The following is a 25182-nucleotide window of genomic DNA, read 5'->3' on the forward strand; positions in this document are numbered from 1 at the left end:
CACAACACAACAAGTAGGCAGATCTTGAAAAACCAACGCCTTACAATACGGAAGTACGCCCCTACGCATCCCAACTTATAAGCAGCCAGCAAGCCAGGGACTGGCACGCCTTCAAACAAACATATACCCCCCACATATGAAAGACTACATGAGATTTTTCCTCAGCTATACACAACAGGGATAAGCCCCTGGTTTAGTGACCACACAGCCACCTTTACACACTTCACCTACGAATATGCAGAGCGACAAGTCCTTGCAGTATCTAGGCTGGTGCGTTCCCGCGAAACACTCACGACGTGGCCTTCGGAGGCCATCTCACACGTTTTACAGTGAGAAAAACAAGAACAGGGAAATTATTTATTTGAACGGCATTCGTACAGACTCGGTATAAGCGCTTAGTCACTTCTGTGTAGGAAACATCGTACTTCGGAACTTCACACTGAACGATTCGGTTTTCGTCACCTACTTGTGTATATTTTCGTTGATTCCTCTTCGCGTCCTGCGACTACAGCCATTATACTTCACGGTAGCTTTATTGCAGATTAGGCTTAGGGCAGCGCCCCCGTGCGTGACGTACACAGCAAGAAACATTATTAATATTTAAAAAAACAATAACAATTTGAATTTACTTTCAATAGTGAGCAATCCGATGAGGTCATATTCGCATATTTAACTAAAAAAATAATTAATTGATATGTGGGGTTCAGCGTTCCAAAACCATCATATGAATATGAGAGACGCTTAACTACCGAAAAAAATGGGCCTGGCATATGCATGTTACACTGCAAATGTCATCGAAAACCGATAGTCTTGCATCTACAGAGAGTGAATAAAACGTTTATTTGGCGTTCTGTGTGAGAAAATTGGTGAATAGTATTCCGTAGGTGCTGCGTTAGAGTGAATCGAACTTGCAGTGGAGCCGAACGAACGCATCAAGTCCCGTCGGACGTGAGGCATGAGCGCTATCTGGCAGTTATCTTGGAAAACGAAGCAAGCGGCGTGTTCGCCCGTCTCGGAAGTGATAAGGTGTATAACGCAAGGCGACTGGTAGGTGCCACCACTATGCCATCGTAGCAAAGCGTTGGAAACACTTACCTTTCGTGCAAGCGTTGCATTGTCAGCGCAGCGAGCGTGATAAACACTACGGTCCACGGAATTACTATGTATGTCTTTTCTGGTAAAAATGCACTCATACAGACGATTGACGTGTTTTTATAGTGCCTCAGATATGTGCAATAATTGCTTTTCAGTTGACAATCTCCCAAGTACGAACGCTGAATTTTGAGCAATATTGGTGGGTGCTGCGGAGGGGGTTGGCGGTTCGGGGTATCGTTTGGGGCCATTTAGGGTATCGTTAAGGGCGGACAAACAAACAAACATATAGATAGATAGACAGACAGACAGACAGACAGACAGACAGATCAAAATTTTTTTGTTCAAGGTACTGAAGAAAAACTATCGTCTTTAATAAGCCGCTAAAATTACAGCATGTCCCCGGAGTGAATGATAAGTAGGTGAAGCTTCGAAGGGTTGTATCGGTATACCGTGAATCATCCACTGGCCGCGCCCATCCTTCTGTCTGTCTGTCTGTCCGCCCGTCTTTCTCTGTGTCGGTCTGTTCGTCCGTCTGCCAGTATGTTTGTATGTCCATCCGTCCATTCACTCGTCTGTGTGTCCATCCGCCCATCTGTCATCTGTCAGTCTGTCTGTCCGTCCATTCATCCGTCTGTGCATCTGTCCGTCCGTCGTCATGTCGGTCTGTCTGTATGCATGTATGTCCGTCCATCCATCCATCCATTCATATAGTGAGCACTACAAGTACCGTTTTCTCGCACCTTTTTATCAAATATTTATCCTGTACAAGTACCACCATCCAGCGTACTTCCAAGGAGTAAAATGGAAGATGGCTACTACATACATGGGACGCACGATCCACGCCTTAAGGAGGTTTGCCCCTAAAGCACCGATATTAGGAGTTTCAAGTGCCTTACAGGGCAGTCAAGTTAAACGAAAAATGTAAGAAACCATGTTTTTTTTTCTTACTAGTCTCCGACGCCACAACAAAAAATGCACTACATTTTATTGCATAGATGTGTAAATATTAAGTAGGTCTAATTATACGTGATGTGCCGGCACATCGATCTATAGATCAAGAGCAGGAAGATAACCACGTTTTACTATGTCATGCCTGAAGAGTCTACGGGCATTTCACTCTCTCGGGTAGGTAGAATATAAAACAATTTCACTCTATCTTTACAGGCACAGCGCGAATGCATTTCACTCTATGCGATGCTTTTTGAGAATAGACGGCCACTCTGCAGAGTAACTCCTGGAATACGCTTTTCAGCGCCTAGAGCGTAAGGGTTGTTGCCATTGACCCCAAAGGTTTTCTCTTTTTTTTTTGCATTCAAAGTGAAATCACTGCTTATACTCCGTTCGCAGTGCAATGAAAAATTCATTCACGCATTTTCAAGGGATGGCTGCAGTTGTAAGATCTCGCCCTTTTACATTGGAGTTCTAAGGTAATAAATTCCAATGCTGCGGGACAGCTCAGGGACCGTTTGTGTTTTCGCGTATGGGCAGCTTTACAGGTTGAATAATGGGACAGGAATATTGACATCAGAAAGTTTACTGAAGAGGTGAAACTAAGAAGTTAGGGGGTATGATATACCCGCGGCAAGCACAAGAACCGGGTAAAGGGAACAATATGGCAGAACTCTGAAGTTAATACTCAGGCTGATAGTGACGATGGTGATCAATGATATATTTCAGAAAACTTGTATGAGTGGCGGAAGAGTAACATCTCAAATTCTTTAAAAATAAGGTAAATGTTGGGTATCATAGAAATGTAAGATACTTTTTGGACACCTTAAATGTTTCGAAAGCAATGGTTGGGACTAGTTTTCTTCACACTGTCTATTTTCAAACACTGGACACTATCAGCATGAGCACCAGGGTACGACACCTTCGCTAAAGGGCAATCCTGTAGCTCCTAAGCTCGTTACATTTCAAATATAAAATGATTAATTGAGAACATTTATTAAAGGTCACTATTACTTACAAATCTTTAATGAACGTATGTAGTAAAAAGCAGTGGGAAGTACCAGAACGTCGCTTGAACTGTGGCAAGCAAATGCTGTGTTACGAACCACCATCACTGATAACCCTGTTACAATAACAAAAATATTACGTTAGAATTCCAAACATTCTACTAAAGAGGCCTCAAAATACGTTGACATAAAGAGCACCCAACATCGTTCCTATTATTTTAGTTTGGTGTTCATAATAATATATGTTCACAATGGTTTTTAAATGTATGATGGAGGCGGAAATGTTGTAGGCCCGTGTACTCAGATTTGGGTGCACGTTAAAGAACCCCAGGTGGTCGAAATTTCCGGAGCCCTCCACTACGGCGTCTCTCATAATCAAATGGTGGTTTTGGGACGTTAAACGCCACAAATGAATCAATCAATCAATGGTTTTTAAATGTAGCCTTATTTCACCATTGTTAATTTACCGAAGAAAAGTTTTCTCCTATGAAAACTTCCTGGTAAATCTTCTAATGTGAATGGTCCACAGTGGTGCATGTCATTCAGCGATTGCATACGTTGTTCAATCTGTTTCGTTTACAGCAAAAGCAGTTATGCGATCACAACAAGCACCGCGTGCTGTACCGTAGTAGTCTGCCGCTGGCGCCGCTGGTGTCTGGAACCACTATCGCGCGAAACAGGATGAAAAACGTAGTAAATGAAAAGACCAAGTATCACAGCGGGATTCGAACCCGGGTCTCTCGCATGACAACCCAGAGTTCTACCACAGAATCATGCCACTGCTATAACTTTCTTTGCAAGCTTGCCTTAGGCAGGCTTGATGTCGGGAAAACAATTGCTCTATAGTAATAGTAATAACGCGTTTTAGACCAGCAAAGGAGCAACCAGGCGTCACGCAATGCGAATTGCTTAACTAGGGGGTCGTCCGATGCCCGAAGGCATTACAGAAGCTTGTTCTCGATCACCTGTTAAATGTCGCACATACCCATTTCACGAATAAGTTTTCATCATCATCAGCCACTGCATAAAATATTTAATTTGCACAAAATTCCTTGCAAGTGTGTAGCAGACACCACGCTTCTCTGAAGAATGAGGACAGATAGCATAGTAAATGCCGGCCTATACTACACAAAAATTATGCTTGTTGGTGGTTTAGTGGGTACCCAGCAAGTATGATTGTAGCAGTTACCCAAAGAGTGCTTAGAAAAGGCTCTGAAATGCTGCCCTACCAGCTTTCACTGTGACTGTACTACGTGTTTCGTGCTGGCCTGGCAGTTTTTTTATGATTTATTTGTCCTACGCATTGTCTGTTGCTGCCAATCTAAGAAGGCTGCCATCTCGTCAAGGTGCTCCTGTGGTAGTTTTTTGTGACAACTCCACATTTTTTATTGAAAAACAAATAAACATTGAATCGAATTGAATTGAATAAAACTTACCGCATGTATGTCATGCCTGCTGGGCTAGTAAGGTAATAAAACGAAAGGAAATGAAATAACCCCACGATCAGGCTAGCTTTGCGATTAGTTTTAATGGTTGCTATTTGCTTAACGCTTATTTTGAGCACATCAAAAATTCTACTGCAATGTCAACCACTCCCAACAGCGTGAGTTCAATACCTCGCGCTGTCACGAATACTTGTGCTTTGAACGGTGACCACGAATACTTGTGTTTATAAACAAATGAATGTCACCGTATACATATACGGTACACATACACATATATACATACATATCACCGCGAACGCGTTAAAATTTGCTGAAATAACATGAAAAGACATGAGAATTTACACAAACATTCATGTCACATGAGCGCTGACGAATTGTGTAGACCAGTATTGCCCAGACGACTGCGAGAATTTTATTCCGACAATTGTGATTGCAACCATGACGCTTCATTTATTTTTGCATGTTACGTTATGGTACACACGCCTAAAGAGACTCACAATCAAAGACCTTTCCACGCAAGGCTCACCTTGGCGCATCAGGGCGCGTCCGTGCAATGCTGGCATGGCATCGTAGCACAGCTGGAAATTTTTAGAGGCGAAGCTCTTAATGCCGTAGGTCTGTCAAAAGATGTATTTTTGTGACCGGTCTGTAACCACCTAGTTGTATGATTCACGCAGCTGGTGGTGCAATTCTGAAACAGACAGACAGACAGACAGACAGACAGACAGACAGACAGACAGACAGACAGACAGAAAGATAGACAGACAGACAGACAGACAGACGGACGGACGGACGGACGGACGGACGGACGGACGGATGGACGGATGGACGGACGGACGGACGGACAGACGCACGCATGCACGGACGAACGCATGAATGCACGGATGGACGCACGAACGGATGCACCTCATTACGGATGACTGCATCGTGCCGCACATGTGTTCGAAATACGCACTCAAATGATTCCACATGCAACCTACAACGATCCGAGGGACGTGCATAAACTTTGTTTTAGCAAGCTTCCCACAGCAGCCAGTACAAAAACTTCTTTCACTTTGTTTCATGAATCATAAAGCCGTAAAAATGATGGGACCTCGCAATACAGCCGCCACGTGAACGTATAACTGGAAAAAAAAATAAACGAGGAAACCAAACGACAAGCGAACAGAAACGAAATAACAATTATTTGTATAATATACGCACAGTTTTACGTCTTTTTAAAGTTTTAATGGGATAACATTTCATTGGAGAGCTACAGTGTACCGATGATCTCCTTACCTCGAGCTTCGCCCACTTATCATCATTCAATCCGTGGATATGGTGTGGTTGTTTTTCTTAAGGATTCTTTTACCCCTGATCTGAATTCGCACATAAAGGATTGTGTCAAGGTTGAGGTGTGGTGCTTCATCACAGTTCGGTGATTTTATGGTATTCCAGCCAGCTCCGGTTTGCCGACTTCACGGAGACGTATGGAATGACAAAACGATTGCGGACTCCCTTTTCTTACTTTTGTCTTAATTTGGCCTTTAAGCAATTCATCAGTCAATACCGTGAACGAAGACATTTTCGTATAAAAGAGCACGCTCAACTCCAGACATTAGGTAGTTGGCTCAACTTCAGCTCTTAAGTCACCATGGTAAGAAACCTTTTCTTCACCGCCCTCACTAGATGAACACAAACTGCTAAAGAAACTTGTGGGTAAAGAGCCTCTCTGTGGTGCCATATCAGTTGAGCAAAAACTGCAAATATTACTCGTTCATACTTAGCATGCTCAATAAAATACTAATCTAAACATTTCTCTTGGCTATAAAAAAATTGTTTCTTGATTGAACAGGGGAGAATGGAAACCACGACGTAACAGAGGGCCAATGTGATAAACTGCTTGAACACCGCCTTGTAGCACAGCTTTCGTGTGACCTCTTTTAACCAAATTATTGAGCGTAAAACATAAAAGTCCACCGATTTTTCGTCATAAAGTTTCTTTTCTATTTAGCTAGGTTTGAATGAACTAACGAAACTAGCACAGGGAATTAGCATTTCTGCTTCCACAATACTAGTATATTGTCGCAGGTATAGCTTCGAAAATTAAGAAGATGCTGTTGACAAGGTATTTTGTAAATCATTGCAGATCCATGCTTGCGTCCTCTTGGCTCTAGCCACCAGCGCTCTCGCTGGCTACACCGGCTATAGTCTCGGCTACGGCGGTCTTGGATACAGCGGTCTCGGATACGGCAATGGTTTCGGCTACGCCGCCTATGCTCCAGCTGTGCACACTTTCTCTCACGCTGCCCCAGCCGTCACTTACACTGCTGCTCCAGTTGTTGCCGCTGCTCCAGCTGTGACCAGGGTGGCCGCAACCTATTCCGCTGCCCCAGTTGTCGCTGCTGCTCCAACTTTCACCAAGGTCGAGACCTTGGCTCACGCTCCAGTGGCCACCTATGCTGTTGCCCCAGTCGCTACCTACGCCGCTGCTCCAGCTGTGACCAAGGTTGCCACCGTGGCCCACGCGCCAGTGGCCACCTACGCTGCTGCCCCAGTCACTACATACGCTGCTGCTCCCACAGTGACCAAGGTCGCTACCACCTACCATGCCCCAGCTGTCACCACCGTGGCTCACGCTCCAGTTGCCACTCATGATGCTACCCCAGCGTTCGCTTCTGTAGCCCACGCACCAGTCGCCGCCGCTGTTACCACCCCAGTTGCCACCTATGCCGCCGCGCCAGCTGTCACTGCCGTCCACGCCGCTCCAGCTGTTGCCACGACTACCGTCCACCATGCCCCAGCTGTGGCCACCGTTGCTCACGCTGCCCCAGCTGTCGCTGCCTACCATGCCACCCCAGTCTACAGATACGGTGTTGGCACCCTCGGCTACGGCACTGGCGACTACGCCTACGGCCACGGTCTGCTCGGCTACGGTCTGAACTACAGCTATGGTCTGGGCTCTCCCTTCTACTACGGCGATCTTCTCCGCAAGAGGAAGTGTGAGTATAGAGAATGTACATTGCTTAGGAGGGAGTTTCATATATCTTGATTATATTTCACCTCCAAGGGAAATGTTTTTTCTTGCACAATCGCTAAGCTGATAGCATCGAAACAACATGTGCTCACACAGAATGGCGGCAGACATCGTTGGCTTTAAAAAAAATAAATGTTAGAGAGTTTCAACCCGATTTTGTAGGTTTTGTGGTTGTGCCTAACATGATTGTTTTTTCTTCTTTTCACAGAAACCTCCAAGCTGTAACTTATTTGAGCATCAAGAGCACTAGTTATGAGCATCTACTTCCATCTAGATGCAATGAGCAAATAAAGTTTATCTGCTCATTATCTCCCATATTGTTTCCTAATTTTAGAGATTGTGCTTCACCATGCGAGCTGCACAAAAGATAAATTGCTTATTTTTCTTAGGAGGCTAGCTCACACGTAAAGTGCCATTCCTATGGTGTCGCGCAGTACCCAAACCACCTGAATGTTGTAACAGAAATTTCAAAATCCTGAAGAAGCGTGACGGTGATCAAAGCACTCTTCACAATTACAACTGTGCAGGGAAAGCGCTACATTGTCAAGATATGCAATGAAAACCTACTTGATATTAGGTGTATACCCAACTGAAAGGGGAGGCTCAAGATATACCCATCTGTCTTTCGCGCTGGAAACGCTAAGCATTCGAGAAGAAGTTCGCTGGAACACACACGCCCGCGGTTCGTTCGCCTCGCCCTCTGAAGCACAACCAACAAAATGTGATGATTACTGAATCTGCTGTTTCCACAACTACGCAACGAACATAAATGGAAGATGAAGATATCAAGACCAATATTATATTCATAAAGTGAGCCTCTCTGTTGACGTAATACTTAGAGACTAGTTGGTTGTTACTGCACACGTGCTAAGCATTTCAAAAACAAACATTATTCGCATGCGACATTATGTCGTATTTTCTTTTTTTGTACCTTCGAAGCAAGTTTATACTTCAAATGACTGCTTTTTCTAAGGCTTCGGTGGCCTGAACGCTTCTGCAGCTTTCTTCTGCCCTTCAACCGATATCAGGCGGTTGTTTAAAATACCGCACCCCGAGCTAGCAACGATTGATGCCGCCCTTAAGTACGCACAAGGAGGGTTACCAGCATCGAAGGTTGTCGTACTCACCGACTCTCGTGGTACCCTTAGCAGACTCACCAGCAAGGAAACCGACAGCCCAATTCTGAGCAACATCATGGAATCCATTAACAACATTCTGTCACGTGGGGTATGCCTAGCTGCACAGTGGGTACCTTCGCACGTGGGTATTGCGGGCAAAGAAGAAGTGGTTTGCCTTGCGTCGTCATGCAACCATGATGGTTGTGACTGTCCGGGATTCTATGTACGATAGACAACGCTCATCTGCTTATACGCCGACACCTCCTAAAGCAGCACCCAGACCAGTGCGTGGCGAGTGTACCGTTCCCTCCCCGTGTTTGTGGCCGTGGCTTGCCTCGTAGTTCCCGAGCGCTGTTGTACTAACTAGGAGTGGGCTCTGTGCTGGTGCGTGAACGATTACACCGTCAAGGGCGTGTGGACAGCCCGTTGTGTGCAGCTTGCGTCACCTGTGAAACACTTGAGGATCTCGTAGTGCGCTGTCCCACATTTTCTACGCAGTGGTTTTTGTTGATTAAGGAATATAAATTCCTGGGACTTAAGTGTGCGACTTTAGACGACTATCTCTTTCCGAGTGGTAGTGCTTCCCGACACGACCAGGCCCACCAAGCTCTCCTTACAGTTATGAACCAAATGGACCAGACCACCCATTTATAGACTGTCTTTTTCTTCTTTTGTCTTTTTTTTATCATTTTTATTTATGTTTCTACTTATACTCGCCAACGACTTCGCCATTTTGTTTCCTTTCGTCATCTTCTTTCCTTTTTTCTATCTAATGTTTATTTCCTCTGTTTCTTCGCTCCTCCCGAAAGAGTGAGCAGGCGTTGTGCCCCTCCAGGTGGGAGTTGCCAGCTTGCTCTCTCCCTCTTTTTTCTTAGTCCTTGTGTGTCTGTCTATGCATATCAAATAATAATAATAATAATAATAATAATAATAATAATAATAATAATAATAATAATAATAATACTCTCCAGCGTCAGTCTGGCCGATCTCAACAGTAAACGACCAGTTGAACACCGCACTATTTCATGGCTCTTGCAACCAATGGGCCTATGTTATAGCGAAAATATGCTGATTCAATCATGTCCCAATATGAGGTACGTTTTTGCATGCGTTTCTAGCGAAGCAAATACGTGAACTGTTATCCCACACTAAACCGGGGAAATTTTTCCTGAGCAATTAAAATTAAGCGTAATTGAATTCGGTGCTCGCAAGTTCTGCCGAAGTAAGCCTTTTCTTTTCAATATGTTTGAAAATAATTACATGCTTTTTTGGCATCTATCTGTCTATCTATCTATCTATCTATCTATCTATCTATCTATCTATCTATCTATCTATCTTTTTATGTAGCCGCTTACGGCTGGCTGCTCTCGTGATCAATCCCTCAATTTGGCGCGAATGAAAATTAGGGTGGCAGGGTAAGATGGTTTGAGAAATATGACACACTGGTCAAGAGACAAATAGTGTCACGATACCATGAGATACGTCATCAAACACTTCAGGCCAGACAGTGGGACATCCCCGAGGACAGGTAAATGCCACTGGAATGTGGGTATGTGCCACTGCAGATGGACAATCTGTATCCGCCCAGGAATCGTCGGAACACGCATGCGTAACACACGTGGCGTGACAGGGTAGGCGTGAAGTCACCCCATGTATCGACATTATGGAGAAAGGGGGCCTGGAGGGCGCAAAGTCAGCCCCATAAATTTACATGATAGGGAGGAAAGGGCACTGCGAGAAACCTTCGCACCCCCCCCCCCCCACTTGTCCTTAACGAAAATTCTACGCATGCTTATGCCTTTAGGGTGCATATTAATAATGATAATACCTCGGTTTTTACGTGCCAAGTTTGTTGTATGAGTACACATGCCACGGTGAAGGTCTTCAGATGGTGCGATCATCTGGTTTTTTTTAACATCCATTGACAAGGCTACGTACACAGGTGGCTCGCATTCCCCTTCTATCTAAATCTGACGATGGATATCGTGGTTTTCGGACGTCAAAAAGAAATATTGGTATCACTATTAATATTACTATTATTATCACTATTTGAAGTAGCAGTAGTAGTAGTATTATAAACATGAATACAACCATCCCGGTAATTTCGGAGATCCTGTGTCATCGTCTTTGGCAATTTCGCAAGCTGTGTCTTCAAAGTACACACCAGCAGGATACAGCTGCCAATATCACAATTTTTAGAGGTAATGTTCTATAAACACTAATGAGCAAATTGACGAAGGCACTTTAAGTATGGGTCTCGAGATTGAACAGAGTCGGCACCTAACGGCAAGCGGACAAGACTGCGTAGTTTGAATTGTTTCTTGGGCCATCTGGTAGCCACAACCTATATGCACGCGTGCGAAAGTCAGTGAAGTGCTCTGAGGGCAGCTTATTTTATTGTGATAGCACAGTCACAAATAATTATAGAAGTACCTCCTACGCAATCAAGTATTTCTGTTTCAGATGTTTGTACGAACAACGAACAAGAAATGAGTGCGTACAAGTGTTTCTATAGTTATAGGTGTAACCATCGTGAGTCCAGTCACCAAATTTATTTCAGTATGGGTACCACCTTGTCGTTCGAGCACACCATTTGTGCATTTGGCGTCGTCCTGAACGAAGAGACACTAAATAAGGGGACTTAATGCAGAATTTACAAGAAACCATTTCCTGAAGAGTTGTAAATTTCAAAAACCTTGTAATACCACAAAACATAAACCAGCGTCTGCAAATACCGGTTAGCGGTAAAGAAGACTTCAAATCGCACACCACTGTAGCGGTACATGTATTCATGCAAATGGAAAATCAGTGTGCACAAAGTTCTATTCGAAGAATTATGCCGAAAGGGCAGCAAGTAAATATTTTATTGTCTTAGCAGCGCTAGGCAAAAATTAGTTAAACACGTGTAAAGAAAAGAAGAACATCTCCAAGCACGATGCAAAAACGCGATGGCCATCGATGGCAAAGACGGCATTGTTCGGTGGATCGTGTTTCTCACACCCTAAATAGGAGCCTTATCGTGGCATTGAAGCGCTCATGTATCACTTTTAGACTGCAGTCAATGCACTTTATTTGCCGTTAATCGGCTCGAACCATTCACAGCGCCGCGCCACTGTGTACATTTGGATCCGCCTATTCTAACTTATGCGGCAACGGTGCTGCGAACTGTAACACGAAACGCTATGGGCACCAATATTTCAAGTTTTTTGCATGCATCGAGCGTTGTGTTCAATGGTCTTCTAAGCAACTGTAGTTAGGCAAAAGCATCGGCAGCCTCAAAAGCGCGAAAAGTGATCGAAAATGCCGGTGTCCAGGAGGTCTGCAACACGAATGATACTACCAACATAGGCGTGCGCAGGATTTCCCTACAGGGGGGAAGGAAAAGGCGCGATGGTTCGTCGCAGTGCCCCCTCCTTATGCCGATGTACAAGGCTGACACTGTGCCCCACAGCCCCTCTCAAGCTCATGCCTATGGCTAACATTCATCACCATGCGATGACTTCACAGATAGCCAAAATGTCTGACGTTAGTTTGACGTCGTAGGTCGTCACGATGGCGCGTGTTCTAAGTAGGTTCCGCGATCACTCACTCTACTGACGCTCGCTATAGTAACTTTGCGTAAATAAGTTACGCTTACAGTTGGTTCCAGTTTCTCGCTCGCAAAGAGATCGGCGCCGTTCGTTGCGGTGGACCCGCGTTCACTCGCATTACTGCTCTAGGTTTGCTGGCAACAGCGGTGGTTGGCGGGCTTGCTCGAGGTGTACGACATCGCTCGCTGAAAGCTCACCGATACGTTAGTGTGGGACCTTAGCGTCAGAGCTGCGGCTGCCACATTTCAGCTGCTGCGCAGTGGGGCTCGAAATGCACCTTTTATGCTGTATAACATCATGGTGAAATTATTTCCATGTCATATTATGGACGAGTCTTCTCATTTCGCCTTGCATGCGTTTGACTTGTGTGGGCGTCTTCATATTCTCTCATGTGTGGCCACGTATTTGCAAACATTTATGCTTTTCAGAATACAGGCATCGCCCAAAAGCGGGCCGAGTGGTGTGTGCGCTGGCGCACGCATTGTTAGCCATCCTTTGTATCCTCTGGAGCAGCTTCGCAAAAAGTACTGTACAAGACATGAAAGCGTGGCTGAGCCTCCTTTGGGTATTTTACTGAAAACTTAGCGATATGAACATAAACTCCAAATGCAGTAAAAGAGAAAATATTTTATTGTATGACTTTTGTTTCTTGTTGTCGTATTGACTGCAAAAGCAACAATTCACGCATGACGAAATATATTTTCATGTGTTTTGTTTCACGCCAGTTTTGCTCACCATGAAAAAAAAATAGAAAACGCCAGGCCTGCGCTGAACGTGCTGCTCAGACAAAGCAAAAATTTTCAAGAGCGATGTTTCTAGAGCATTGATTACCTCTTTCGTTACCACGTCAATTTTTATCGATTACTGGTGATCGATGTTTCGAATTGCAGATTTCGGCACGTTGAAGAATTTTTTTGTCGTAATTCCAGAACTTTCTGGTCGTTAGTCTAGCCACTGAACTTTGAGGAACAATTTGGATTTGCCCGTTTTGGCAAAATAGTGATTTTTGACAGAACTTTAAACTAACCATGCAATGTGCGTGCGTTCGCAAAATTCACTTGGCTGGTGAACTTGACAGATGTGCGTGTTCCAGGTGGTCCTACTACAGAAACCTCAAATTTATGTCATCACAAGAACCCTTTCAAGGCGAATATTAGATCAAGGTGTCAGCATCGCGATCTTGCATTGCTAAGCATCAATAATTGCCACAAAGTTATGCTAGCTAATAAATTAGGAGCTGTTGCTAGGAATTGGGGAAAGTTTATTCCAAAAAAAAAATTTCGAAGGTCTGCCACATGTATAAACTGTGGTGGTGCTTTCTGAACCAGTTTCCAGCAGCTTCAATTTCGCTTGTGTTGTTACATTAGGCGCAGCGCGTTTCTACGGCATCGTTGTCATTTGCGCATGTGTGCGCACTTGCATTGAAAAAAACACGTGCCACTCAAAACTGTTTTTCAACCACACTTGAGTGGATTGAGTACGAACTTCGAGTCGAAGGATGACCGCACCTCAAGCTTCACGGCGACAATGTTTTGCGTCAGCCTAAGATACCCGCAGCTTTTCCTGAGCTTGTTTTGTATACAGCCTCAAGTAGTCTTCATCGCCGCAAGTTTGTAGCTGCTAACCTATGCGTACAATATTATAGCTACACTGGTTACGTACGAGGTCCGTATGTCGCTAGAGGGTGGTGTGCTGGCGCCGGCTCCACAGCTTCTTCGCGCGACAAGAAGGCCGCCGGAGCTCATCTTGGTCCTGAGTACGAATCGACTAGAAAAGTTTTAGGAATGCGTGCTATATTGTTTTTTATACGACCTGCCAATATGCAGAACAATACGCTTGAATGCATTTTTGGAACGCCAACCAACGTTGGAAAAGTAATTGGCTTATAGAAAAAGGTGACGTTAGACAAAATAGCGAAGTTCTTTGGACATCTGACTTAAAGAGAAATTATTCACATTACGGAAACACCTGCAAGCTATTAGCGCAAAAATATCCAGAAAAGTATACGACTTGATTTTTGTCTGACGAAAACCAAAGCCATACTTCACCGCAAGCAGGAGGAATTCATCACCATTTGTTAAGGTTTTCTTTGTATATGTAGACGCAAACATTTTGTACAGCATTTCTTATTTATTGTGCAGTTCCTTGGTTATATATATTCTAAATGTATACTCAAATTTTTGTTTGTTCTGAATATTTTTGCAATATTGTGTTTTTCGTTGCACTGTTTACCAGCTGGCAACCAAAAACTACACTTTTCACATTTTTATTCATTCGAAAATATCTTTGTTGCTGTACAAGACATATTTTTTGCAAATAGCACTTCACTGTACAAAACTTGGTATACTGCAAAACGTGTTGGACTACTTCTAATATGTGGGGTTTAACGTCCCAAAACCAGCAATTAATTATGAGAGACACCGTCGTAGAAGGCTCAAGATATTTCGCCCACCTGGTGTTTTTTAATGTGCACCCAAATCTGAGCCTATGGACCTACAGCATCTTCGCTTTCACCGAAAATGCAGCCGCTGCAGCCGGGATTTGATCCCGCGACCTGCAGGTCTGCAGCTGAGTACCTTGGCCACTAGACCACTGTGGCGGGGCAGTTGTTGAAGTACCTTTCAACTGGCAAAAACTATCTTCCCGAGACATATGAAAAATAACCGCTCTCGTACTGCAATGAAAGTTGAACAACTTTTGTGGAAAACACTACAAATACACTTGCATGGAACCAACTATACACCATAAATTATCCTGAATTTTGTGATTTAGAAAAGCGTGGACTGTTCCACCACTATTCGTACTCTTTGGAGCACTTTAGTACCCTCCACACTTGTAAAGCAATATGCGCACTTCGTTGATGCTGCGACTGACGACAGTGAAGAATGATGTCCGAGCCCTTTGTAATGGAGCTTCAAACAACCCTGTCGTTACACATTTAATGTTCGGTGACACCAGGTTGTCACTTTACTGTTTCGAGACGTGTATACACATGTTTACTTGACTTCTTAATGGGTATTACGCCTGCATATTGTCAGTTCCTCCAAAGTTTCAAGCAGAGAGACAGCTCTGTGGTAAAATACTCAGCAGCTACGCAGAGGACTCAGGCTCATAGCCCATTGTACCTTGGGAATTTTTCAAACCACCAACGTACCGTTTATGAAATGAACACTTAATAACCTCTCTGCTACTGTGACGTTAAACCCCAGAATTCCATCAATCATTTCAGGATTTGTTACTCATTCATTTGGTTGATTTTAGAATTCATGTGATAGCGGTAGGCGTTCGTTGGCTTTGACGGCGGCAGAAAATATTGTGCCCTTTGGATCTCTCAACACCTTTACCTGCAAAACACACGAAAGAGAGAGAGCATGACATGAGAGAAAGGTAAGGAGATCGACCAGAATTGAAGCATCCGGTTTGTGACCCTGCAGTCAGAGGAAGAGAAAGAAATATGAGAAGGAAAGGGGAAAAAAGTAGACGCACTAAAAAACAAAGACAATAGTAAGCGCGCCAGAGCCCATAAGGTAGGCCACTGCCTTGTAAAATTTCAAAAAGGCCTTGACTAATTTTTTGTGCAAAGCCTGTTTCCGTTTCTTTGGAGACAGTTTCAGGCTTTATTTAAAGAAATATAGTGCGATATGTCAATCGAAACCAAATAAGTATCTTTTATGGTAGTATACTCAATGCAGATTTTATTCTAACGAATAAAATATTTTAATAACGTCATTGAAGAAATCAAAACGCTAGAATCAGGATGCTGAGGTATGACTGAGTGGGGAGATGGCCGTCATTGGCGTACTCAAAAAATTGCAGAACTACAAGAAAAGCCTTATTACGTTCACGTTATTTCTAGCATAAATATGGCCAGTACACTTTACTCATTGTAATAATTATAGAAAAAAAGGAAACAAAATAAAACGGGTCAGTTAATATGAGTGCCAACCTTTCAGCGCCAGGAGTGAGGCGGGCCCACAGAAAAACAGCATGCCATGCGAACTAGGAGCACTATATAAGAAGGATGCTTAAAATATTTTTTTATATATTGTCAGTCATCCCTTCTAAAAAGCCAGGGAAGTGTACTGTATTGTTTGCGGCCACCTCCAGCTTGGAATGTAAAGTGGTTACATTTGAAAAAAAACTACAAAAAAGGAACCCATTACTAACGTGAAATAATAACTTTTAGGCGTCGTTTTACGATCTGTTCCTAACCTCCCTGTCCTTCCTTTTTTCTTAACCATCTCTTACACAAACTCTCTGCAAGATCAACAGCGCTTAGCATCTGGCAGTGTCACTGCTAACTGTTTTACTACATCACGCGAGCGTCTGAGAGAAGTGACAAGGTGAAGTACGTGTGCAAGTATACTGCGTCTTGAAAATGTATATATTCAACATTGTTTCCTCAGGTAAATGCCAAAACTCGACAAAGTACCAAAACTCGCCTCATGTACATCATTATGGTGTGTTGTGCACAATAGACTATGCGTGACGAGTAATGTTAGTGAGGACCAAAATAGACCTCTACTAGGGTATGTCAAAGCGTGACGTCACTTGTGCACGTGCAAGGTGGTGGTTGGCAAAACACTCCCGCCGGTGGCGGAGTGGGGTGCAGTTGCTCGGGGCTTGAGGCAAGTTTTGTTTTTCTTTTTGAAAGTTTAATCTTCATATCACAGTGGCAACAGTAGCTGTGATATGTGTCAGAGAACATCTAGGTGTGTGGTAAAGTGCGTGATGGGATATTCTCCACGCTGGCTGGCTGTCTATCTCGGAAGAGTGAACGCGCGTTTGCAGCCTGTGCGAGGAACAGCGGCATCGTGTTTGAAAATGTACAGTGTTAAATGTGGCGTGTAGCGTGCATTGAAAGGCACCGACAATATTGGTTCACCTTTACGGATGATGAAACTGGCAATATTGTGAAAGCACGTTATAGGTGTCAAATGCAGCAAAGTAACTGTGCCAGATAATATTATATATTATTAAGTTGTCGGGTTTTACATCACATGAATTTTGACTGGGTTATTGAAAACCACAGCGGTATAATTTCACTTTATATTCACGAGTATATGTTAACCTCAACCTATCGCATGGCAAGATGTGTTTATTATTATTTTTTCAATCATCTACAATCAGGCTTTTGCGAAAGGAGTGAGAATTCTAACCGTGACGTCGCGCACAGCAGCTCCAAACCATGCCGTCGCCAATGCTGTACGTCGTTTAAAACTGCATTGCACATGCCACGATGGAAATTGAAGAAGTTTACATCCGTGCCACGCAAACGTTTCTCAATGTGTCACTCACCGTGCACATTCAAAAGTTTCGGTTTCGAAAAAGATCACACTTGTTTATGACAGCCATTCACGTGGGTGAAGCCCACTGCGTGCTGGTCGCGTCTCTCAGTACTCTAAATAAAGTTTCTGCATCCATCCAACATCGACAAGTAAATTTCCGCACTATGAGCAGCGACCCTTCCGCGAACCCCTTCTTTCGAAAGCTGTGACTTTAGAACATAGCAATGTAGAAGTTTCTGTCGAAGGATTGCAGACACGCCGCTCTGCTATGCAGAAAAATGCCGCCAGCGGAACTTTCTTGCCAACCAGCACCTGCTTCGATAGAGGGTATGGTGGGTGGGGTGCTCGCTGTAACGTAACACTGCTTACAAATAGGAAGAGGTCTATTGTCGGAGCTCTCTACTAGCACGTCCCTATTATAATCAAGTGGTAGCGTGGAGCGTAAAACAATTACGATTATGAAAAGAGCCCCCCAAAACACTCCGAGATCAATGAAGAAAAAGCGGTATCCTTGTCGCCTACACTACACTTTATAATAAAGTTCGCCTCCGTGAAACAGTGGTTACCGTGCTGGGCAGCTGCGCCAAGAAAGACTTCAAACCCGGCCGCGGCGGTTGCATTTTGATGGAGTAAAAATGGTTGACGCTAGTCAACCGATGGATGTACACGCATACAACAACAGGTGGTCATGATGAGTGGGGCAAAGCATACATCCATCTGCCCGTTGTTGCTTTCATGCCCCGCCACGGTGGTCTAGTGGCTAAGGTACTCGTCTGCTGACCCGCAGGTCGCAGGATCAAATCCCGGCTGTGGCGGCTGCATTTCCGATGGAGGCGGAAATGTTGTAGGCCCGTGTGCTCAGATTTGGGTGCACGTTAAAGAACCCCAGGTGGTCGAAATTTCCGGAGTCTTCCACGGTGGCATCTCTCATAATCATATTGTGGTTTTGGGATGTTAAACCCCACATATCAATCAATCATGTTTATTCTTAAAACAGGCGGGAGATGTCTGGACTGAGTATTGGACCTATAGGAATTTCGCGTTTCCGGCTACATGCTATAATGTGCGACTGTGCAGCCGAAAACGCAGCACCAAAAGTGGGTGTCAAGTACCAAACAGTGCACACTCATTCAAAGATTAGTAGCCCTTGCTTATTGGGTTAATCAGGACAAGTAATGCTTGGCGTGGGTGAGCCTGACAAGCTGTCACTTTCTCTTTTTTTTTCATTCTTTCTTTGCTCACTTTCTTTCTTTCCTTCTTTCTTTGTTCATTACTTTTTTTCTTCTTTCTTCGTTTGTTTCGTTCTTTTCCTTCTTTCTTTGCTCCTTTCTTTCATTCTTTTTTTTTGTCTGTTTGTTTTTTTTACAGCATTGCGCTTCACTTCCTTGAAATGTGAGCGACCCCGCAAAAGTGGTCTAGTGGCTAGAGCACTCGGCTACCGTGGAAGGTGGCGTGAGTGAAACCGGCCGCGGCCGCCACATTTTCGATGGAGTCGGAGCAACTTGTGGCCCGTGTGCTTAGATTTAGGTGCACGTTAAAAGTTATGAGGTGAAATGGAAAATCGCAAGATCAGCCACTACCAACAGAGTCAGTTCAATTGTTCGCGCTGTCTGTGGTGGTCCATGGAGAATGGCGACCGTGAATACTTGTGCTTTAAATAACTGAATATCATCGTATACATACAGGGCTAATACGTTAAAATTGATAGTAGTAGCATGAAAAAATATAAGTATAGATGCGAAAAAGCATGTCACATCGGTGCTGACAATTTCTGTGAACTAGTGATGCCCAGACGGATGCGAAAATCTTATATGGTCATTTTTATTAAAACCACGAGAATTTATTTTTAGCTTTACATGTAATGTTACTGTATACCGCCATAAGACACTAAAAATCAAACGTCTTTCCACACAATGCTCACCTTAGCACATTTGTGTCATGTTGGCCTGGCCTTGCAGCATGGCTGAAATTTTTTTTCTTATCGCTTCTTTTATGCCCAACCTGAATTATCATATTAAGTAAATTGTGAGCGCAGTCACCAACTCTTCTTTATCAATTGGACGAATCATCATCCTTTGTATAATTTCTTCATCTGTAGATACCATCATCAGTGTGTGCCAGCTCGAGCTCGTCTCGAATAAAGCTCTTCCTCATAATATTGTCAAGGTTGAGGCGTGGTACTTCATCACAGTTCGGCGATCGTATGATATTCCAGCCAGCTCCGGTTTTAGAGCTTTACGGAGATGCGCAGAATAACAAAACGATTGCCAACTCCGTTTGGTTTCTTTTGTCTTGAAATGTGCTTTTATTAATTCCTCGGTGGATACCGCAGAGGGATAAATTTTCGTATAAAAGGGCCTGCCAAACTCCACACATTCAGTAGTTCACTCAACAGCAGCTCTGAAGTCATCATGGTAAGAAACCTTTTCTTCCGCAGTCCTGAATGAACGAACAAAGGTTGCTAACAAAACTTTTGGGTAGAGAGCCCCTCTTCGGTGAATTATCAGTTAAGCAAAAGCTGCAGTTGATACTCTTTCATGCTTACCTGTCCTATATAAAATACCAATCTGAACATTTGTCTTGGCTCTGCGAAAGTGTTTATTAAGTCATTAGAAAAAAACCAGAACCCCAACGCGCAGGTGAGTGTGCCAAGCTGATCACCTGTTGGGAAATTTTTTGGAGCATATCTTCCGAGTAACCTGTTGTAACCGAATAACTTGAACGTGAAACGTGGAAGTTCACCGAATTTCAGCCACGAAATTTTTTTTTCTATTCAGCTAGATCTGAATAACACAACTAGCACAGGGTATAAGCATTACTGCTTCGATATATTGGTATATTGTCGTAGTAATAGCTTCGAAAACTGAGAAGACGGAGCGGACAAGGTTTTTTATAAATCATTGCAGATCCGTGCTTGCGTCCTCTTGGCTCTTGCCACCAGCGCTCTCGCTGGCTACACCGGCTATAGTCTCGGCTATGACGGTCTTGGATACAGCGGTCTCGGATACGGCAATGGTTTCAGCTACGCCGCCTATGCTCCAGCTGTGCACACTTTCTCTCACGCTGCCCCAGCCGTCACTTACGCTGCTGCTCCAGTTGTTGCCGCTGCTCCAGCTGTGACCAGGGTGGCCGCCACCTATTCCGCTGCCCCAGTTGTCGCTGCTGCTCCAACTTTCACAAAGGTCGAGACCTTGGCTCACGCTCCAGTGGCCACCTATGCTGTTGCCCCAGTCGCTACCTACGCCGCTGCTCCAGCTGCGACCAAGGTTGCCACCGTGGCTCACGCTCCAGTGGCCACCTACGCTGCTGCACCAGTCACTACATACGCTGCTGCCCCTGCTGTGACCAAGGTCGCTACCACCTACCATGCCCCAGCTGTCACCACCGTGGCTCACGCTCCAGTTGCCACTTATGCTGCTACCCCAGCGTTCGCTTCTGTAGCCCACGCCCCGGTCGCCGCCGCTGTTACCACCCCAGTCGCCACCTACGCCACCACCCCAGCCGTCACTGCCGTCCACGCTGCTCCAGCTGTCGCTGCCTACCACGCCAACCCAGTCTACGGATACGGTGTTGGCACCCTCGGCTACGGCACTGGCGACTACGCCTACGGCCACGGTCTGCTCGGCTACGGTCTGAACTACAGCTACGGTCTGGGCTCTCCCTTCCACTACGGCGATCTTCTCCGCAAGAGGAAGTGTGAGTATAGGGATTGTACATTACTTAGAAGGGAGTTTCATATATCTTAATTTTATTTCACATCCAAGGCCAATCTTTTTTCTTGCACAATCGATAAGTTGATAGCATTGAAACAACATGTGCTCACGCAGAACGGCAGCAGACATCGTTATCATTCTTTGAAAAAAAATCTTAGAGAGTTTTGACACGATTTCGTAGTTGTCGGGGTGGTTCCTAACGCAAATGTTTTGTTTTCTTTTTACAGAAACCTGCAAGTTGTAACCTATTTGAACATCAAGAACACAAGCTATGAGCATCTACTTCCATCAGAATGCAATAAGCAAATAAAGTCTATCTGCACGACATCTCCTATCTTGTTTTCGAAATCGCGATATCGAGTTTTACTACGCGAGCTGGACGAAATACAAATTGCTCAGTTTCCCTTTAGAGACTTGCTCGCATGTAATGAGCCTTAAGTTCCCATCGTGTCATGCTCTACGGCAACCACCTGAATTCTGTAGCAGAAAAGCCAGAACCCGGAATAATCATAAATGCGACCAAAACACTACTCACAACTACAAGGTCGCGGAAACAATCCTTAGACTGTCGAGATATGCAGGGAAGACCTAGTTGATAGTAGCTGTGTCCTGCGGTGGCTGCATTTTCGATGGAGGCTAAAACATTGTAGGCCCATGTGCTCAGATTCGGGTGCACGTTAAAAAACACCAGGTCGTCGAAATTTCCGGAGCTCTTCATTACGGTGTCTCTCATAATCATATGGTTGGTTTTGGGACGTTAAACCCCACATATCAATCAGCAACAGCTGATACTGTCTGGGTCCTCGGCTGAAAGGGGAGGCTCCAATCACACATCTTTCTTTCACTCTGGATATGTCAAGCATGACACGTCTAAACGTGTCTAAACATGATGTTTATGTTTACACGTGTAATTTAGCTTAGCCGTTCGTTCACATCCCGCAATACCAAATTTGGTATATGTGAAGCTAGCGAAACGTCCGCGAGTACCTCATGGGCGTGGTATGTTGTCAGGTTCCTACAAAATAATAATACTTTTTACTTGGCATGAGTCAAAAACAGTTACATGCCACCGTGTTCAGGCAAAATGAAACAGACGTAACTGTTTCCTTTTTTCCTTTTCAGACATGATACGTGTCTCATGTCTCGTGAAGGACATGAGACGCATATCATGGTTGTCATGCTTGCGCAGACATATACCTTTGTGAGCCATCGATGTCGCGCAACATCAAATTTGGTAAATATGAAGCAAGCGAAACGACCACGATTGCACTATAAGTGTAGCATGCTGTAATGTTTTACATGACACGCATGCCATGAGTATTGTGTTTAGACATGTGATTTACCTCCGTTGTCCGTTTACATCTCGTAATATCAAATTCAGTAGTGGTGAAGGTAGCAAAACACCCCCGAGCGCCTCACGAACGATGTATATCATGTTCCTACATCACTCGCATCTCATGAATATTATGGTTGCACCAGTCACACACATTTTTATTCAATCACGTCCCGTAATAGCAAATTAGGTATATGTGAAGCAAGGGAAACGACCACGAGCGCACCATGAACGTGACATTGAAGGCAAGACACACATGACACTCATGTTATGATTTCCACGTTAGGGTCTGTCACTTTGTCCACCATGCAGTCATGCCATACCTTACCAGTTTTAAAGTATGTAATGTGAACAAAACCACCGCAAGAGCAGCTAGACCATGAAATGTAAATCATGACATTCATGACATACACGTATAACTTTCATATTATGAGTTTTCAGTTCTGTTCTTCAGAGAGTCTTGTTATGTACTTAAAGTTTTGGTATGGATACCATATTTGGAGAGGCCAAGGGAAAGTTAAAATTCGTAGGCATCAATATGAATAGATAGATAGATAGATAGATAGATAGATAGATAGATAGATAGATAGATAGATAGATAGATAGATAGATAGATAGATAGATAGATAGATAGATAGATAGATAGATAGATAGATAGATAGATAGATAGATAGATAGATAGATAGATAGATAGATAGATAGATAGATAGATAGATAGATAGATAGATAGATAGATAGATAGATAGATAGATAGATAGATAGATAGATAGATAGATAGATAGATAGATAGATAGATGCGCTTAGAGTCGTTGAAGTTCGCTAAAGAATTCTTCGCATTTAAAATGTGGCTGTTACACCAGACTAAAATGGGGAAATCCTGCGTGAGCGTTTAAAGATATGCGTATTCCGATTAGGTGGTGACAAGATCCGCAGGATTAAGCCTCTTTTTGGCGATATATCTGACATAAGTTAAGAACGAAGCATTTCTTTTCGTTCTGCAAGCACTTTTGGCTTCTATCTATCTATCTATCTATCTATCTATCTATCTATCTATCTATCTATCTATCTATCTATCTATCTATCTATCTATCTGGCCCCTTATGGCTGGATGCTCTCATGATCACTCAGCCATAAACGGCTAGATCTCGTGATCAACCTTAATTAGTAGGGGAAGATAATATGGTTAAAATGGGAGGGCTCTCGGGATCAACAAAATTTATTATGGGAGGGTAAGTTGATTTGAGGAATATGACGCGCTGATCAACACATGAATACTGTCACAATTCGGTCACATACTTTGTCAAACACTTGACGCCAGACAGTGGCACGTACCCGAGGGCGGGTATGTGTCGCTGGCACGCGGGTATGTGCGCCTGGTGATTGACACTTGTTATCTACCCAGTAACAACAAGAACAGACATGGGTAACACACATGGGGGAGGGGGTGCAATAGGGTGAGCGGGGGAGGGGGAGCACAGTCACCCCATACATTGAGTGTATGGGGAAAGGGGACATGGGGGGCGCACTGTCAGCCCCATAAATTTGCAAGATATGGTGAAAAGAGCACAGCGGGAAACCTTGACGCCCCCTTCCCCCTAAACAGGAACCCTCCGCACAAATATGCATTTTGGGTGCATTATATTAGTAATATTATTTCGGGTTTTACGTGCCGAATGCATTTTATAAGTATAGACAACGTAGTGGAGCTCTTCGGTAAATGAAACAATCAGGTGTTATTGAACATGCATTGAAGGTGCATGCGCTGCTGGCTTTCCGCTTGAGGCTAAATGCGACTGATATAGTGGTCTTCGGACGTAAACCCTTTGTTGTTGTTGTTAATATTATTATTATTATTATTATTATTATTATTATTATTATTATTATTATTATTATTATTATTATTATTATTATTATTATTATTATTATTATTATTATTATTATTATTATTATTATTATTATTATTATTATTATTATTATAGATCTGAATGCGACCATCCCGGCTGTTCTGGGGTTCCATGTGCCATCACCCTGAGCACGCGAAACAAGCTGTGTCTTTAAAACACAATAGAATTGGATACAGCTGACAATATCTTAATTGTTAGAGGCAATGTTCCCAAAACATTATTCAGTAAATGGATGACAGCAATCTAAGTATGTGTCTCGAGGTTGAACAGAGTCGGCACCTGACGGCAAGCGGACAAAACTCCTTAGTGTGGATTGCTTCTATAGGGCCATCGGGTAGCCAAAATTTATTCACACGCGTGCGGAAGTCAGGCACATGCTCTGAGAGCAGCAAATTTGTTGTGATAGCACAGTATCAAATGCCTGTACAAAAACCTCCTAGCTCTAGAAACAAAGATTTATCCTTCGGATGTTCCTACGCACCCCGAAAGATCAGTGCATGCAAGTGTTTCTATGGCACTAAATGTAACCATTGTGTAATACATTCACCAAAATCATTTCATTGTGGGTGCCACTTTGTCGTTAGAGCACACCGCCAATGTATATAGCGTAGTCATGAGCGAAAAAGCACTAAAAATGTGAGCTTGTTGTAGAATAATCGCGCGACCATCTTGTGAAGTGTCGTATATTTCGAAAACTTTATGATACCACAAAACATGAACCACTG

General features: G+C 43.8%; 1 protein-coding gene across 1 annotated transcript; it reads left to right on the plus strand.

Annotated features, from left to right (window-relative positions):
• The first annotated feature begins 6087 nt into the window (after nt 1–6087).
• On the plus strand, nt 6088–21547 carry LOC119160454 (uncharacterized). Its single transcript, XM_075887911.1, has 5 exons — nt 6088–6131; nt 6624–7476; nt 19863–19921; nt 20414–21203; nt 21448–21547. Coding segments are annotated over exons 1-5 (1707 nt in total). The 5' UTR covers nt 6088–6128; the 3' UTR covers nt 21450–21547.
• Nucleotides 21548–25182: the final 3635 nt, after the last annotated feature.

Source organism: Rhipicephalus microplus, chromosome 3, assembly GCF_043290135.1.
Source record: "Rhipicephalus microplus isolate Deutch F79 chromosome 3, USDA_Rmic, whole genome shotgun sequence".
Taxonomy (NCBI): Eukaryota; Metazoa; Arthropoda; class Arachnida; order Ixodida; family Ixodidae; genus Rhipicephalus; species Rhipicephalus microplus.